The sequence below is a fragment of the Priapulus caudatus genome, unplaced genomic scaffold, assembly GCF_000485595.1.
Source record: "Priapulus caudatus unplaced genomic scaffold, Priapulus_caudatus-5.0.1 Scaffold128, whole genome shotgun sequence".
Lineage (NCBI taxonomy): Eukaryota > Metazoa > Priapulida > Priapulimorpha > Priapulimorphida > Priapulidae > Priapulus > Priapulus caudatus.
In genome coordinates this window covers 167,590-185,842 of record NW_014577189.1, presented here as the reverse complement: position 1 = coordinate 185,842, position 18,253 = coordinate 167,590, and the positions used below count along the sequence as shown (strand labels likewise).

The window sequence follows — 18,253 nt, the reverse complement described above, 5'->3', positions numbered from 1 at the left end:
TACAAGCGAACTCGGGATACGCGTCCCCCATTTTATTAAACGTATTGCCCAATTGAGCAATTCCACAAAAGTGATCAAAATAACAGATCAGAGTATATGACAGCACACGGAAAAGCTAGCCCTTCAACAAATTACGAACAGTCCATAATCATTTATCTTTTATTCCTTCGTAGTTTAAATGATTAATATACGAGTTGGTTCCCGAAGCACGTCGCGTGTGCTTTGAACGACTTACAACCATTCCTAGTAAAGTAGTTGAAGGGCGCGGGAAAACGCGGCTGATCTTCATTTACAATACATACGTTTAGCTCCTTAACATGCAGAATAACACTCACGTGAACATGCAATTACTATTCTAGAGGTTTGTCATATCGAACTACGTGAACCAAAACAGCCAACACTGTCAAATACTAGCAGCCACACGCCAAAGATCAGTGGATAGAATTTGGTAACCACACCTGGTAGCAGCGGGTGCGATTTGACAATGACAGTATAACAGCCATTATTCGATTTATTGCTCCAACAAGAAAATTCCTCACAGAAAAATGCCAATAACATCCGAACTGTCAGTGAAACTTGAATAACGCCTAAACTACAAAGAAATGCTGATGCATTCTAGTAGGTGTGGTTGAATTGCAACAAATGACCTGAGAATAGTACGCATTGTGAGTATCGCTAAACTTGTCTCAGGCAAGTGCACGGCTGGCCACGTGCATGGGGAGCGGTGCACATGACTAGACGCATGTACGACTGGGTAAATACACGACTGCATGGGCACGCCTTGTCGTAGCCATCACGTATATGCAGTCACTGAATAGAACAGCTGTATATATTAACTACCAACTTTTATCTGCTATGAAATGCAAGTCACCATGTTGTAATTCTCTCATGTCATTCAATAGCAGATATTTTTAAAAGCAGGCGATCAGGCTATTTACAGCAATATTTTAATTGGGCGAGTCATTTGAAGTCAAGAAAATTACCACGTGATACCAGAAATCACTCCAAGCTTTTCGATCAGAGATCGATTTCCTACTAAACACATTTGCAACAATAGTGCCATCGATATATCGACATTATTGCATTTGGTTACGCTACAGGATGCCTAATAATAACACATTTATATTCATACAGGGTTTATAGTCGCGAACAATTGAAAATTGTATAAGCTGTACAGACACCTTCCATCCCAACTTTATTTATCTAGGTATTCAAGAAATCATACGTTTACATTATTTCTTTAATTTTTAAATGAGAATAAGCTATTCACTTGCCTCCCCCAAAAGATCTTGGTAATCCTCTGCCTACCCTGACCATCTAAATAATACGAAATTATTTACAAGTTTGTCATGAGATTGAAGTGTATGGTAACCTATTTACCGTGAGGATAACATATACTTATCATGTGTAAAAGAACAACAAAATAATCGATCACCAGAACTTTTTCCCACTAGTGATTTTCTACCTCATACAAAAAACACTAGTAAAAAGACAATAAGAAATTCACAGGCACAAATGTATAACTCAAATTGAGGATACGATTCAATGTTTTAGCCTGCTTTTCCAGCTGATACCAACTTGAGTAATATGGGATTATAGTTTGCGACAAAGCTTTATTGGGCAATATCTCTGGTAAATTACAAATAGTAATTTAACCGAGTTTGTTGGGAAATCTCAAAAGAATAGGATTACGATGTTTTTCAAGCTTTCTTTTCCACTCGAGATGTTTTCAGTTAATATGATGATTGGCAAGAGGCTGCCCAAATTACACCTATGCAAAATTAACATGCATTACGAATCCCTCACATGCCTACACACAGACCCAAACGCCTACACACAGACACACACACCCACACAGACACACACGCTCACACACAGATACACCCACACCCACACACGCCCACAAAGAGACATATGCAAGAATGCATGCACTCACCCACCCACACATGCATGCACGCACACGCACGCATGCGCACACAGACAGACAGACAATACAAACAGACAGCCAGACACACGCCCACTTACAGACACACAATCACACATGCACGCATGCATGCACTCGCGCACACAGACAGACATGCACATGTTTACTATATATGTCGACCCGCTATTCGACATAATGACTTAGAGCAGTCAGTAAACGACTTCAACAGCTCGTCCATCCACATGAGCAAGTGATGTTCCTTCAACACGCATCGATACAACGCAAGCGAAGGACAATGGCTAACGCGGCGGCCACATCTAAACATCTACCTATACCTCACTAAAAATCATTTTTCGAAGTATCCAGCACGTGATCACCCTCGAGTCTCTAAGTTAGCGCCGCGATGCTATTTCACATCAGTGGCAGGCGTATTGTAGAATCGTGCGGCAGCATTAACGACCTGGCGTGTCGTCGCAGCGTGGCAGTTAGTTCCTGCTCTCACTGCGGTAACCTCCTCGTCAGCTGCGACGTTCAGAAACCCTCGGCTAGTAGCAAGTTCCGGTCAACAACGTCGGAACAATGCGAATCAGGCCAGTGAAGTGTTGGAAGAACTGCTGGATAGCGAAGCCGATATAACTCGGCCCGCATCGATTCATTGTTGGTAGGCGTCTGTAGATTGTGTGTTGCTCGATATCAAAGCCAGCAGAATATGGACCCTTGTCGTCTGAGTGTCGGTAGACATTGGTAATGGTATACTGTGTGCTGCTGGATAGCAAAGCCAAAGTGACATGGACTCCGCCGTATCAGTGTTGGTTCGAGTTGGTAGACTGTCTGCTGTTGAATAGCGAAGCCGAAATAACGTGGACCCTATTGTTTCAGTGTCGATAAGCGTTGGTAGACTGCGTGTTGCTAGACAACGACATCAGATTTCCTGGCGTTGCGTAGTCACCGATCATGAATGTGTTGCTGAGTGCGAAGTGGGCAATGTTACCTCCAGATCCTATCATATTCCCCTGCAATGTAAAACAGCAGTTACACGCCTGCCATGGCGATCGCCGCTGCACGGTAATAGGCCAATTAAAACGTTGACGTTCACTTCTTCTTCACGTTTGATGTGGAGAGGAGCATGCAACTCATACTGCTAAGCACTTCATGTACTGGTCATAATGCATGTATCGTAATGAAGAATATTCTGTTCAGGCCACAACGAAGAGACTATGTGAAAAATAGTCACACATCACACTCTCTCGTGTGACATCACACTCTCTCGTGTGGACTGTGACTGATTCGTCACTAATCTGTGTGCTGATTATGGTTGTTCAGGATACTTTGCACTCCAGTTTGTCTGGGAAAGCTGGTCACCATTGATACACAGGCCCTGCACTGACCTGTGTGAAGACACTGGGAGCAATGCCTCCACCTGCACTGCTGGCAAGTGCCAGGCTGGTTACAGAGTGAGGTCTCTGTGATGCTACCGTACCAACTGCTGGTATACAGCCTGGGTGAATCGCTTGAACATTTGCTATAAAAAAGATAGAACTATTACTAATATAGAAATTCACTAAAACAGCAAATTTTATATATATAATATCCATAAAGCTCATCATTAACATGCAAAAATCATCAATGATGAAAATCACGGAATCCGGTACACAGTCGGGAAGTTAGTTACACCATTATCATTATAAAATGGCATTTGTCAAAACCAAAAGATTTATTGATATATATATATATATATATAATTATATATATATATATATATATATATATATTAACTAGATACACATACACACATGTTCAGATTACCAAAATGAGCATAGTTTGTTGATGGTGTATGGTTTGACATCAATTCCCCGTTCATAACTACTGGGTCACCACCGATCACTTGTATGCCCTGTCCTTGACCTTCAAAATAAAGGACGATGTCAGGAAAGTATAATCCTTAACAAAGCACAGTAGGAATTAGCATGACATATTAGTGATAGACGTCTTTAGCCATCTTAGAGCAAGCCGATGGAAATGTTTTGAGCAGCTGACTTCTATCTGGTAAATTTAACAAAACAACACCAACAGACCAAAGGCTTTCCACTGCCTGACAAATGACTGTGACGTTCTTGCAGTTATATGGGGTGTAGTACGGCAAACGAGTAGCGCTGAGTCACTTACCCGTCTGATTTGGTGTCAGCATATTATACGCATCGCTGGGAGAGGCCGTGTTCTGACCTGGGGGAGGTTGAGGTGGTTGTCCCGTGTAGCGGAAAAATGGGTTCTTCAAGTCAAGAGTGTTGCTGGATCTGACAGTACTGCCCTCTCTGTACAGAACGATCTCGACATCGTAGCTCTGTCTGCAGAGTTAAAAAGCATGTGCACATTATCTTCTATGCTTGGCTCCACGGAATAAAATGATCTGCTTTTATCATTGTACTACAAACTGCAGTTACATCTCTTGTTATGTTACATATGGTGATCACCCCTACAGCTCCATTACAAACTGTATTTACCTCTTATCATAACACCATCAAGTGTAGCAAATTCTATCATTACCCAAGCAACTGGACAATGAACCATTTACTAGGCTTACACAAACACTACTGTCTCCACAAATATCTTATAGTCTAGCGAACCCATACCTTTCGTTGGCCGTGAGAACCACCTCTCCTAGAAGTCGGTCGCCTGTCTTGACAAAGATAGGGTTTTGCACAAGGCACCTCACTTGATACCAGTGTGTCAGAGGTTCTGTGGGCGATGTTGAAAGCCATACCGATTGCCTGTCAAACAATTATGCAATATAGAATCAAAATACAATAATAACAACATCAATTACGATGATCCACAATCAACAGAATTTAAACAACCAATATTGAATGACAGGTTATCATTTCCATCGCTCAATTACTTCATCTTACCATTATGTGTGAAATGTTAAGATATATAAATAACAGTGGCGTAGCATAAATTTAGCGGTAATCCTGAAGTGATAAGCACGTTAAATTTATTATATTGTGCTACCTGTCTTGATTTTATGTAGTTTGTAATCAACTTTATCAGCAGAAATGCTTCTCTATTACACTAAAATTTACTTTGAAACTATCCATCATATTCGTTTAACTATATTACATGGCACATTATGATTCATGTAATTTCGACTTATTTCCATAGAAAACGCTAGAGTGGCAAATGCCCTGCTGGGAACTTACTGGGATCCCAGGAAGGCAACGTCGAACCAGAAGGCAAGACCGTGAACGTGCCCGGAACTGATGGCTCGGAAGTCTAGAGGTATTTCAATGTGATGAAGATCCGTCTCCTCTGCTGTCTGAAAGTCCACGCTGTGCTTGATGCTGCGTGCCAAGCAGATGCGCACATCAAATGTATCCTAGATCACGAAACAGAAGAAAAAACACTCACTTAAGATGCAACCAATGACTAGTATATAGGTTAAGATAGTACGCACTAACTACAGTCGAAGCTTCATATAAGGGTCAGGTTACTCTAGGGAAATGCCAAGTGATGTTATAGACAGATGTCTGTTCTATAGAGGTGATATCTAACACGTTTGACTGCACTATATACTTTCAGATAACAGGCAATTTCAACAGACATCAAGTGACTATGCATTGTTCCAAGATTCTTAAAACATGCATCCCTGGTAAATATAGTGCTGAAGCAATTTACTATTACCAAGACATCTCCAAGTAAACTAGCACGTGATTCTGCGGTTACCCTGATGTAAATCGATTTATCGCTGTCGGACTATGAAGCCTATTAAATATAAGTTTAACACGCCGATCCGACACTGAAATCAATGTTCTGTGATAGTGTAGTACAGCGTTTTAGCATTGAGATAGAGATATGGGAAAGTCCGACATATTACCCTAGCAACGGTTCAGGCAATGAACCCGGAATACATTAGCTGTGCACATAAGAGCACACATAGAAATAAGCATAGACAAAATGCAGGTAGAAGGATACAGACACATTAACTCCGGTGGGAATGCGACGAAGCTGGTGGTCATTAAGGGGGCAACGACCACGTAGATTGTCACCCCTGCCGCTACCAGCGGACGGTAGTCACGACAGAGCGTTGTGTCCACGACCCGGGTAATAAATTAGAAAGGCCGGCACAGGTCGCGAGTTGACGCAGAGAGTTTAAAAGGAATGGGTTTTGGTGTAAAAGTTGGAGTCTCCGACCACCACTTGGTATGTGTATACACTGTTGCTATTCGTGTTTTAGAATAAACCTGTAGTTGTTTACCGTTTACATCACCGTACATCTACTATCTGCGTCTACTGTCTACAAACGTATATTCAACGCTACAATAGTGACATACCACGATGGGCTGTCTGAAGTACTCCTCAACTGCCTGCTGTCGCAGGCTGGTCAGGTCGACTCCATGAAATGATTCCTGGTACCTGTATACAGACGTGAAACAACATGATAAATGTGCGTAAGGCAGACCCACAATATGACAACACACAAATTGCCACCTTTGTCTGGTAAACTGCTGTGTGTAGCTTTGCAAGCGTTAACTTTACTGGATAATACGTATAATACATGAAATTGTTCCTTTAGTAAGAAGCATCTATTAAATCCACCTGCACATCACCAGGTCAACATTAAAACCCACTACACAAATTATCTACACAGGAGAGATAGCAGTGCACTATTTACTAAACCTACAACTATACGAGTCAATCATTTAAGTTCCAAACACATTTCAGTTAAAATTCAGTTGATAGGTCCATCACATACAGAATGTTATGTGATATTCAGTCTCATATAATACGCAAGTTGTTTTGCTTACCAGAAGTTCGCCTTGCTGAATTGTTCCATGAACAGAGCTTCATCAGTGAATGGTGCTATATGCAGATCACCACACGTTGGGAACATTTTCCCTGAAGAAACCACAAAACTGCAATCAGCATTCTTGATAGAGTCACACAAGTCCACCGATAAAATAAACTTCCAAGCATTTTTGTTAAATAATCGTTGGGTTTAAAACATATTTGACCGCTATATCTATAAGCAACGACAATTATACGAATAGATTCTTCAAAAATACGATTAAAATTTTTTTCCCTATTGGTGACGCCAGTCTAATGACATCATTTGAAATTAATTATTATATTATTTATTATAGATGTGTAGCGATTGTTTTAATTCTCATTAAATCACAACCTGTTTATGTAAATTATTTTTTTTCTCCAGCAAATTCAGTCACAGATTGTCCTAATAGGGACTCACTAGCATGTCACGCCAACATATACCGCTAACCATCGGACCCTAGCTGGAGCGATTTTTATGCACAACTGCCCTATATATCACAGCAACAACCAACCAAGCACCAGCGCAAGTTTATAACTTCATGTATCACTCCGCAAACCAATTGGACGTCAGCGATTTTCCAACACACCGTTCAAATTAACCGCACGAAGCACGCAGCTCCAGCAAACCGATTTTAAAATGGATCACACGTAAACCTCGTTGCCCACCGCCCTTACGGATGGCAGTTCCGAACCGTAGGACAACGCACCCCCGGGTTTCAGCCACTTCTTCGCGTGCAGGTAGGTCTCCAGCATGCGCTCGTTGAAGAGCATGTAGCCCATTGGCTCCGAGATAATGATGTCAACCTTCTCCGGCAGCATAACCTCCTCGATCTTGCCCGAGATCACTTGAATCTTGCCGGTCAGGCGGTTCGCGTGAACAAGACTCTGGAGAGGCGATAACACAAACGTACTTAATAACATAATGTAATTAATAACGTAACTTGCCGCCAAGATCGTCGCAGACTATGTGTGCTGTGGGTCTTATCGCTTTCGTAAACTGTCTAGAATTTCGACATCACTTTCGGTAATAATCATCTTGGAAGTTTTTAGTAGGTGAGCTTTGCAGGCTGGCAAGATCGGCCATTTTAAACTAATGTGAAAAATTATCGTGACTGCTGATCCCAGGTAGGAGTGATGAGGGTGTACAGTTCACTTCATTCGAGATTATAACATTGCACACAAGCGCTTCCAGGCACGCACACTACTGACAGCTGTTTCGATATATTTGCTTCGAGTAGACCAAATGAGACGTGTATCACAATTTAAACATTAAACACTCACCACAATCAATTTTTTCCCTAATTAATTGCTGAGCATTGAAATATGACTTACACAATTTCTGAATATATTTTGTTACCATGAATGGGTCTGTACAAGATCACACTTACCTCTGCATGCTGGGCCATAGAACTGGCCTCTACGGCATAAACGAGTCTTGCACCAGCCTGGACAGCAAAAAAGGACAGGATACCTGACCCTGCCCCTACATCTAGAACCACCTAGAAAGCACAAATATAGTAAACCGTACAAACACCTGCCATTAAAACAATCTAATACTGTTGCTACTGTTTGTGAGATCGGACTTGTAATTAGTGGCCATTCACATGAACATATGCATGAGGTTCATGATGATTAGTTGAAAGTGAAAAAAGAAACCAGATAGGTACCTAACCGAACGCTACACGTGTTCTTCGTCAAAAAAATTATTAACAGTGACGCACTGCCTCAACTGGTATTACCTGGTCTCTGAAATCTGATAGATTAGCTAGAATGGCAGACTGATAGGTAGAGGTCCTTATATAGTCCTGCATCATGTTCTGTTGCTGCGACAGGTATCCATAGAACTGCAAAGATAACCATATATACTATTATATAGCACGCACTGTATACATGCGTACACTTGTACCACACTGTGAGATAAAAGTGCTAACTGCCCCAGCTTTGATTTTTTGCTGATTGCTGATCAAGCATTATTTATCTTTCAGATTGCTCATATAAAAACAATTTCAACTTTTCAAATAAAGGCTAGCCTGCATATACCAGGGATCATTTGTAGAGAATTTTATGCATGCAAAGTTATGTAACATTAAAAACTGACCAGAGTATACACTGTTTATACTGCTGGAATAGATACCTGATAGACCCATATATGATAAACTGTATTTGCGACATCGTTATGACAGGGAGATAATGATACATAGGCAGGAATGTGATCAATCAGAGAAATCTTATTAGAGGACTCAGTGCACCGCCCCAGAATTTCAGAAGGCATGTCATTTATGGATGGATGGGGAGGGCCCGGGAGCGGGGTCATGTCAATTCCAGTCAAACACATGTGTGATATGTTTGACCCAATAAACAGGTAAACTCGATCAGGCCGGAGACGTATTCATCAACAAGTGAAAACACAGCTTGACTGTTATGTGTTGGTACAGGGTTCGAAATTAACACTCGCACACTCGCAAAATGCGAGTGGATTTCCGAAATTGCGAGTAGAAAATATAAGCACTTGCATTTTTGTGCGAGTGACATATAATCTGTTTATGATGACTATAACACATAGTTGTGATGACTATCAAAATCCAACATCCCATATCCAGGCATTTTAAAAGTAACAAGTTGTCAACATAAGTCATAACGGAACTAGACCAACTAATTTCTGCAAAATTATAAACATGTACTGTCTACAAACTGAGTAAGGATTATAAATCTTGCGCGATTGGCCGCTACCGAGAGTATTCTATCTTCGCGCTTTGTAGCCAGGTTTAATAAAGTCGTCTCAACATTATATAACATTTATAAAGTAACTAAAAAGATAACCTTTTTAATTGAAGTGTTATCATATTATACACATCAAAAATAATTATATTAAAAATGCGAGAGTGTTTCGGATTTTGCGAGTTGAAATTTGATCCACTCGCAAAAAATTGCGAGTGATTTCAAAAGTTAAATTCTACCCCTGTGGTATTGTCAAAAAAACAGTTAGAAACTAAGGCATGTCGATTAGACATAAAGGCATGTTGAAGAATTAATGGGATGTCACAAATTAGCATCAGCTTTCAAAATATGACAGATCCGGCATGCATTAAAGGTCTGGGGAGAAAACGAATTGGGCAGTAGGTACTACCTGTACACTCGGTCACTCAGAAATTATTTATCAACAAGTGCCGCAGAGCGACAGCGCTCAACTGACGTGTACTGTAGCCGGGTGTTCTTCTGATAAACTCACTGGCAACCGAATCAAGTGCGCCCTCCCGCCACCGCGTTAATAGCAAAAGCAGTTCAGTCCTTTGTTAACAGTCAACAAATCCATGTTTAACCCTCCTCTTCAGGGACAAAAGGTTATCAGACACTTAATCTTCGCACGGCAGCGGAAAGTAGATTTCACGGTCCTTTCAATAAAGTCATAAAAATGGTAGGGCAGCGCTGAAACAAAAAGTTTTGCACTCGGTCCGTTAGACCATGTCCTCAGAAAATGTCTGATATCTGACCTTTCCCCCACTGCCCTTTGACCTGTGACCTCCAATTTCGTGCTGGTGATGGGTTTCCTCCCCATCACACTATACATCGAATATTAATAACCAGGTAAACTCGATCAGGCGGAGACGTATTCATCAACAAAGTTGAAAACACAGCCTGACTGATTATGTGTGGGGGTACAGCGGTTCGAAATTAACACTCGCACACCGCAAAATGCGAGTGGATTTCGAATTGCGAGTAAGAATATAAGCACTTGCATTTTTGCTTGGCGAGTGACATATAATCTGTTTATGATGACTATAACACATAGTTGTGATGACTATCAAAATCCAAACATCCATATCCAGGCATTTTAAAGTAACAAGTGTCAACATAAGTCATAACGGAATAGACAACTAATTTCTGCAAAATTATAAATCATGTACTGTCTACAAACTGAGTAAGGATTATAAATCGTTGCGCCGATTGGCCGCTACGAGAGAGTATTCTATCTTCGCGCTTGTAGCAAGGTTTAATAAAGTCGTCTCAACATTATATAACATTTATAAAGTAACTAAAAAGATAACCTTTTTAATTGAAGTGTTATCATATTATACACATCAAAAATAATTATATTAAAAAATGCGGAGAGTGTTTCGGATTTTTAGCGGAGTTTGAAAATTTGATCCACTCGCCAAAAAAATTGGCGGAGTGATTTCAAAAGTTAAATTTCTACCCTGTGGTATTGTCAAAAAACACGTAGAAACTAAGGCATGTCGATTAGACATAAAAGGCACATGTTATGAAGAATTAATGGGATGTCACAAATTAGCATCAGCTTTCAAAAATATGACAGATCCGGCATGCATTAAAAGGTCTTGGGAGAAAACGAATTGGCAGGTAGGTACTACCTGTACACTCGGTCACTCGAGAATTATTTATCAACAAGTGCCGCAGAGCGACAGCGCTCAACTGACGTGTACTGCTAGCCGGTGTGTTCTTCTGATAAACACACGTGGCAACGAATCAAGTGCGGCCCTCCCGCCACCGCGTTAAAGCAAAAGCAGTTCAGTCCTTTGTTAACAGGTCAACAAATCCATGTTTTAACCCTCCTCTTCAGGGACAAAAGGTTATCAGACACTTAATCTGTCGCAATCCGGCAGCGGAAAGTAGATTTAGCGTCCTTTCAATAAAGTCATAAAAATGGTAGGGCAGCCGCTGAAACAAAAAGTTTTGCACTCGGTCCGTTAGACCATGTCCTCAGAAAAATGTTCTGATATCTGATCTTTTCCCCCACTGCCCTTTGACCTGTGACTCCAATTTCGTGCTGGTGATGGGTTTCCCTACCATCAACACTAATACATCGAATATTGAGAGCGTAGTCGGAGCCATTGAATTTTGTGCCGCAATTCCGTATTTCCTACCACATAACCTTAAAATATTCCCCCTCAATTGACACATCTTTGACCTTTGACCCTTGACCCCAAATATCGCCATCACTTTTCGCGGCCCCCCCCCCGCCGTTGCCCCGAATATCAAGATAGTACGGCGCGCGATTAAGATTGTGCCGTAACTGGAATTGACGACGGACGGTACGAGACGGACGACATTCATGCGATTCTACAAGCTGCATCTGGCTTCATCAGCTGAGCTAAAAACTGTGTGCATCCAGAAATGTGCTGAATGAGAATCGGCTATTAGCTATGTCACTGACACGACACCTGATAAATACTGTGTTTTCAGAACGCGTCTTCTGTTCTCTCTGTGAACACCGACACATCACTGACTCCCTTCTTGAATGGCCACAAGCATTTTGGAAATGTGTTAAAAATCTAAAAGATAATAAAATCCAGTTAATATTTAAAACAGCCACATAATCAATGAGCAATGGCCACTAAAAAACGTATTACAAACCGAATATCAGTTTCTAAACTATCCTTTATAATTCCTTATAAACCTTTATAACCTTATTATAATACTTAGTTCGCTAAGTAAACCTTCATCATGTAGTCTTTCAACCACTGACCTTTGACACTTAATATTTCAAAAGTTCGGATGTATTTTTTTCACAATGTCTATTATATGTTGATGTGAGGTGGCATATCCATCAACAAAATGTACAAAGCACAAAATTTTTACATTATCAACCTGCCTCCAATGTTAAAAAGCAAACCAGACTAGCAAGTAGCTAATAAATGAACTGGGCATCTTACTTACATGCTACTCAAGGACTAAAGCCGGGAGAAGCACATTCCAATAGAATGCTTATCAAACATTATTGAGCTGTTAAAAATTAGACCCTGCATTTACATATTATATATGTAAATTAGACGTCATTAGCTATGCCTTGAAATGATCAATAGTACGATGAACTGACCTTACCATATTATTTTACCCATGCATGCTTAATGTTTTTTATATATGCACTGCGGCCTAATCATTATAAATGTTCTAAGCCATGACGACATTATAATATACATAAACTGTAAATGAAAACTGGATGATTTGGATTGTATAGTTAGGTCTGACAAGGCCATCAACATTATCGGGATATATATCATAGACAAAGGGGACAAACATAAGTTCAGTTACGTGTATAAGCGACAATGTGTTATTTCGCCCAGAGGTTTTAATTTTCGCACGCATAGTGTCACGGAACGCATCCCTGACAGCGAAAATTAAACAAAATCTGCAGATGGACTATACTGAACTATTTACTGAATATCTTATAATTCACGACGCGAAATTAACCACTCCGAATTGTCGTCAAGTCATGATATTTCGCCGCAGAAAATATCATGTATGCCAAAAATATTGCGTATAGAGTATTAACAGCTGCAGTGTCAAAACTTGCGAATCACATATACTAGTATGCGAAAGATCTTCTGATCTCGTCTGCTTCTTGCTCATAGGCATCAGCGAGGTAGTTCGACCAACATGTATTAGCATTAAGCAATCGTGCGCTAGTCCATACCATGTCAGTGGTGGCGCTTAGAAATTAATCTCGTTTGATTACAAGGAGCTCCAAAAACGAACTTCCCTGCCTCAAAAAAGAGCGGATCCGCAGCAGAAATAAGCTGCCGCGTCCGCAGTCTATAACGCTTCAAACTAAAGATATTAACGGAATAACGCATACATCGTGCTATATATACGTAACGGAGGCGTTGAGCATTCATGTGGTTGGCAGTAGTCTGCCAAATTTTCTTTGAATAGTTTGCTCGGAAAAAATATGGTAATGTCCACGAGCGTCGCTGCCTTCTGGAACAAACTATTAGTAGTATAGCCAGAATTTTCAAAGGCAGTGACACGCAACTCCTGCATATGTCAAAATCAGGGCGCAGTCGCACAGTACAAAACCAGGGAGTATTTGACTGGGGACACACGTCTAATTTCGCACCTGCATGTAAGCATTGATATTCATAAACCATGAGGTATATATATATATAGTATTATATATACATACACATATTGATAAACAATGAAGATTAAGTAGTTGCAGTAATGGCATGCCACATCGTGCATCCTCAGATATATTATACTCTCAATGATTACTTACCACTGTTGGAAGAAAACTTTACTAGCAGGCTTGTATTGTGCCGTGAATAAATATCCCACTCTCCAACCCGGCCTGCACTCGAGGTTCTTGTAATGAAAAAGTTAGCCGCACTGTTCGACCTAGGAAATTACAGTCATTGATGTTTTAAGCACTGGAATGCACCAAGTTGAGACAACATTTTAGGATTCATCTGCAGATATTTCTAAATCTTGACATAGCAGTTATCTAACTTAAACAGCATTGGATGCATTGAGAGACACCAAGCATGCTTACTTATACGCTATAAATATAATATATTATAGCAAAAAACAAATTAATTCGAAAATGCAGCATTTGAGTTTAGTATGAATGTAAATTAACCATGTTGAAAAATTTTAATAAACTAGAATAACAATAATGAATAGATAAACAACAAACATATTCAATAATGGGAAGAACTTTGGCAGCTGCATTTCGAAGTTGAGGAAATATGTGGCTATGTATGTTACAAAGCTAAGATACATTGACACAGGTTTGTACACAATGATCTCCATGTACATGTTTTTGATGTCATACATTACCACTACATGTGTAAAGACTTGCAATACTGAGTTGAAAAAATAGGTGAGTCTTTTAAACAGAGATCACATTAATGACTTAGGAAAACTGTTATTGGGTAGAATAAGTAAATAACTGGTGAGTACATTCAGCTGGTGGTTTCAGGGCAAATTCTGGACAGTTAATGGGAAGATTGTTATAGTGCTAACAAGCCCCTTGTGACTAACGATGCCATCACCATTACATTGCAATTTAGCAAGAGCTACAGGTCCTCCTCGCCTTAATACACCTCTGGATAGTGATAAGCAACTCTACCACAAGATGAGTAGTTGACACATCTACTTCAATCTCCATGCACAGTAGCCAACAATGGACTTAGTTTTAATCGTTTACTCACACCAAACACCATGTAAATATTTACCATATCAAGAAAAATCCATCATTTTATCTTACAAACAACATATATACACACTTGCTACAAGTTGGGCCATGATGAGTTGATAATTCTTTAGTCTAAGGATTACACTCTAGCACAATTTCCCTTCTCGCTTACACTACATTGCGACGAGGCGTCAACAAAGCCGACGCGAATAGAATATTTGTTTCGGCATGACGTGCGTGCTATTAAACGTGTAAACATATCTAACTTTTCTATGATTCGGTTACCGCCTTCTCTGTACTTCCACCCGCCTCGATTTGTTATACGTGTGGCTATAATTGAGCCATGTATTTACGTGTCAGCGACTAAATTTATTATAAATTCGATTAAGATAAAACTCCAAAAAACGCCGCGCATTTTCAATAGAATCCCATCACGCCGCTAGCGAAAATACATTGCAAACGGTACAAAGAGACATGAAGAAATCCAGTATGGCCGTTTTACAAACGGTTCAATAGTATAGCTTTCCGAAATGCCTCTATTTTAACGTCCCTGTATTTCGAAGTAGAATATTAATTAAGAAGTGATGTGATAGTTGCCCAAACATGCCTAACAGCGACGTAAATGTTTGTAATACATTGTTTTATTTACGAAATTACGAAATTCGAATGTTTGTTTTCAAGCTACCAGGCATTTCTATGGGAAGGTTGTCAGGCCCTTACGACGTGTAACAGTCGGATGAGCTTGGTCGGTCTTTAGATTACACTCATACACGTACAGTACAGTTTTTCCGCAAATGCAGACTTATAACTACCGCTTTTCTAATCTGATGGGTGCCGGGTTTACGTTCTGCCAGTCAGCCTTGTAAAATTGTTGCCAAATTTTTGTTGTGGGCATTTGGATAGGTGAATTGAGTAAGCACTGGAGGGCGTCATGTCATGCAGGTATATATCCGACCCAAAATATCAAGTACAGATTGCTGTGTGTCAATATCGCTTTCGAAAGACTTTGATTCTCCATTTTCAGAACTTTGTTTTCATTGCAATAATTATCCTAGTAAGGAGTAACTTCTATATTCTTTGGCCATATTCATTTGCGATCGGCCAATGAAATTCACTCCGGTAGCTTTCGGGATTCACTCGGGAAATAATTTAAGATTTAAACCAGACCATGATGGTGCCGGAACTATATATTGAACATCCGGGAATAGCGAAGTAACCGAAAGTGCATTTTTATTGGTTGACAATTTGTGAATGAAGGACAGCACCATTTTCTTTGGATGTTCATTTACCATTAGGTTAACAACTGATATAGTTCTTATTGTGGCGCCGCTACCAGGACATCATAGCGTGCATGCACGTTAGAATAAATGATTCAATTCAGATCTAGAAAGTAAGTTCACGCAATATAGGATTGGTTATATATTCAGCGCGCTTATGATTACTTATAAGTCGCCCTCAAAAACTGGAGTGGCTTTCGTGATTGGATAGACACCGGCCGCAGACCCCATTACTGCGGGTGTCTGCGTCAGCTCGGACTAAGTTACAGTACAACTTGTTGAGTAACTCTTTGTTCTATATTGTCATTTGCTCCAACAAAAAGTACCGTTATTAATGGCTTAGTGCGTGTCACAGTTTTATTACAGGAAAATTTGTAATGTCGATTACAATACACTACCAACCATTCTGAACAAAAATAGAAGCGTTTACATGAACCTAGGACCTGCATATTTTCACATGCCAAACGAATGGCAAGAAAATGTGCTCTCGGCTACTGAATTAATATTTCAGCACGTATTGCTAGGTAAGAAAGTACTATTAATACTGCTAACCATTTCAATCTGGAACATGTGGCCAGCCTTGCACTCCTTTTTGTAACGGACAAACCCTTGATTGCCCGCTGCTTGCCTCACGCCGTTTCTCAATCTCACAACTTGATTAAACACAGACAAAACACGTACCACAGTTATCAAATACGGTCGGCCATTTCCCAGCAGATGCCGTGTTGTGCCAAACAAATGAGCAACAAATCGATGGCCTGTGTTTCAAACGCGCCGCCAATCCTCTGTATTGCTAAACGTGACGCCGGCGAAGTTTTTCGTTCTCGCAAATACGCTTGGAAAACTTACTTTGCTTTTGCTACGTATGCTTGCAAACATTGGAATTGAATATCATTTTATTTTGGAAGGCGTCTTTAGGTGTGTAATTAGTGAGCAGATATTTCGCCAGTGTCAAGCGTTGCTGAAGAGTCGTTGACCGTTGGCATGGACGTGACTCACTTGTTGATCCACTCCCAACGATTGTTAGCGCTCACAATGTTTCCAACTGTTTCTGCGTCGCTCTTCTTAATTAAACACAGTGCAGCGTAGCCACGTTTATTAATTTCGCGACTATTAGCAATTTATTCGTAGCCAATTCAAGATTTTAAGTATCAAATGCTGATGAACTGAATTTTAATTCATCGTTAATAGTTACATAAGCGAGATGACAGTTGGTGCGTGAATGCCGATGGCTGTATGCGTTGATCGTTGCGCGCCATTACTGTGCACAGCACTTGGAGCTTTTCAATAAAATATACGCAGAGGTTACGCGACGGAACCGGTCCCATCACAGACACTTGGACCGTTTTCAATAATAAATGATGTTAATAATACACACTTGTCAGTAGCTACTACACAGTACAGCAATAGTCTTAATGTGTGATTTGACCTAATAAACTTCACTGCAACACCGTTAAATACACCGGATGCAACACATAGCGCCACGCCAGTGTTGCATGCACAGATACACAGTAGATAGGGAGAGGAGAAGCCTTTTCACAGAAATTCCAGACGCTCACTCTTGTCGATGCACTTAGAGACAAATAAACTCCATACGCCATGATAGTTGGATCTGTGTGTGCATGAATGATCACTGTCGAAATATACGTCTTGCAACATGGTCCACAGACTTTACCAGAATTATATGATAAATCCTGCTCAAATTTTGCGCAAATTTCCAATGAAGCCGATTTGTAAAACGGACAAGTACTGATGAGCAATGGCGGCGCATGTGCACTCTGGAGGAGTTGATCCGCCTGCCCAACTCCAAACGAGCCTCGACGCCAACCTTCGCGCAAAGTGACGTCACAGGCGACTATCTGATTGCGTCAAAGGATATATAGAGCAGTTAGGGATTTCGGCATAACGTTGTCCGGTTTTACAAATCGGCTTCATCGGAAATTTGCCGGCAAATTTGGCAGGCATTTTATCATATAATGTTCTGGGCTAAAGTCTGTGCGTTCATGTTGCAAGAGCGTATATTATCGAACAAGGGTGATCAGTCAGCCTACACACAGATGCCAATATCATTGGCGTTTGGACGTTCTATTCGTCTCTAGTGCATCGACAAGAGTGAGCGCCCGCTCTGGAATTTCTAGTGAAAGGCTTTCTTAACCTTACTCCTATCTACGTGTATCTCGTGCATGACAATGGCGTGCGGGTATGTGTTGCATCGTTAATTTAACGTGTGAAGTGAAGTTATTTTATGGTCAAATCAAACGATTAAGACTATTGCTGGTACTGTATAGTAGGCTA

The 18,253-nt window shown here is 40.5% G+C and overlaps 1 protein-coding gene across 2 annotated transcripts in view; it reads right to left on the bottom strand.

Annotated features, from left to right (window-relative positions):
* The window catches only part of LOC106805817 (histone-arginine methyltransferase CARMER-like), a 25,540-nt gene continuing 7,287 nt past the window's right edge, over window positions 1–18,253 (bottom strand). Inside the window, exons 4-14 of one of the 2 annotated variants that reach the window (XM_014807557.1) lie at window positions 8,488–8,592; window positions 8,137–8,247; window positions 7,456–7,633; window positions 6,727–6,817; window positions 6,253–6,334; window positions 5,122–5,297; window positions 4,555–4,692; window positions 4,091–4,269; window positions 3,731–3,829; window positions 3,313–3,446; window positions 1–2,937 (exon numbers count right to left, since the gene is read on the bottom strand). In XM_014807557.1, coding sequence (XP_014663043.1) covers window positions 2,800–2,937; window positions 3,313–3,446; window positions 3,731–3,829; window positions 4,091–4,269; window positions 4,555–4,692; window positions 5,122–5,297; window positions 6,253–6,334; window positions 6,727–6,817; window positions 7,456–7,633; window positions 8,137–8,247; window positions 8,488–8,592 — 1,431 coding nt within the window. In that variant the 3' untranslated portion in view covers window positions 1–2,799. Of the gene's footprint in view, window positions 2,938–3,312; window positions 3,447–3,717; window positions 3,830–4,090; window positions 4,270–4,554; window positions 4,693–5,121; window positions 5,298–6,252; window positions 6,335–6,726; window positions 6,818–7,455; window positions 7,634–8,136; window positions 8,248–8,487; window positions 8,593–18,253 lie in introns of both variants that reach the window. The other variant, XM_014807558.1, reaches the window with a different exon arrangement.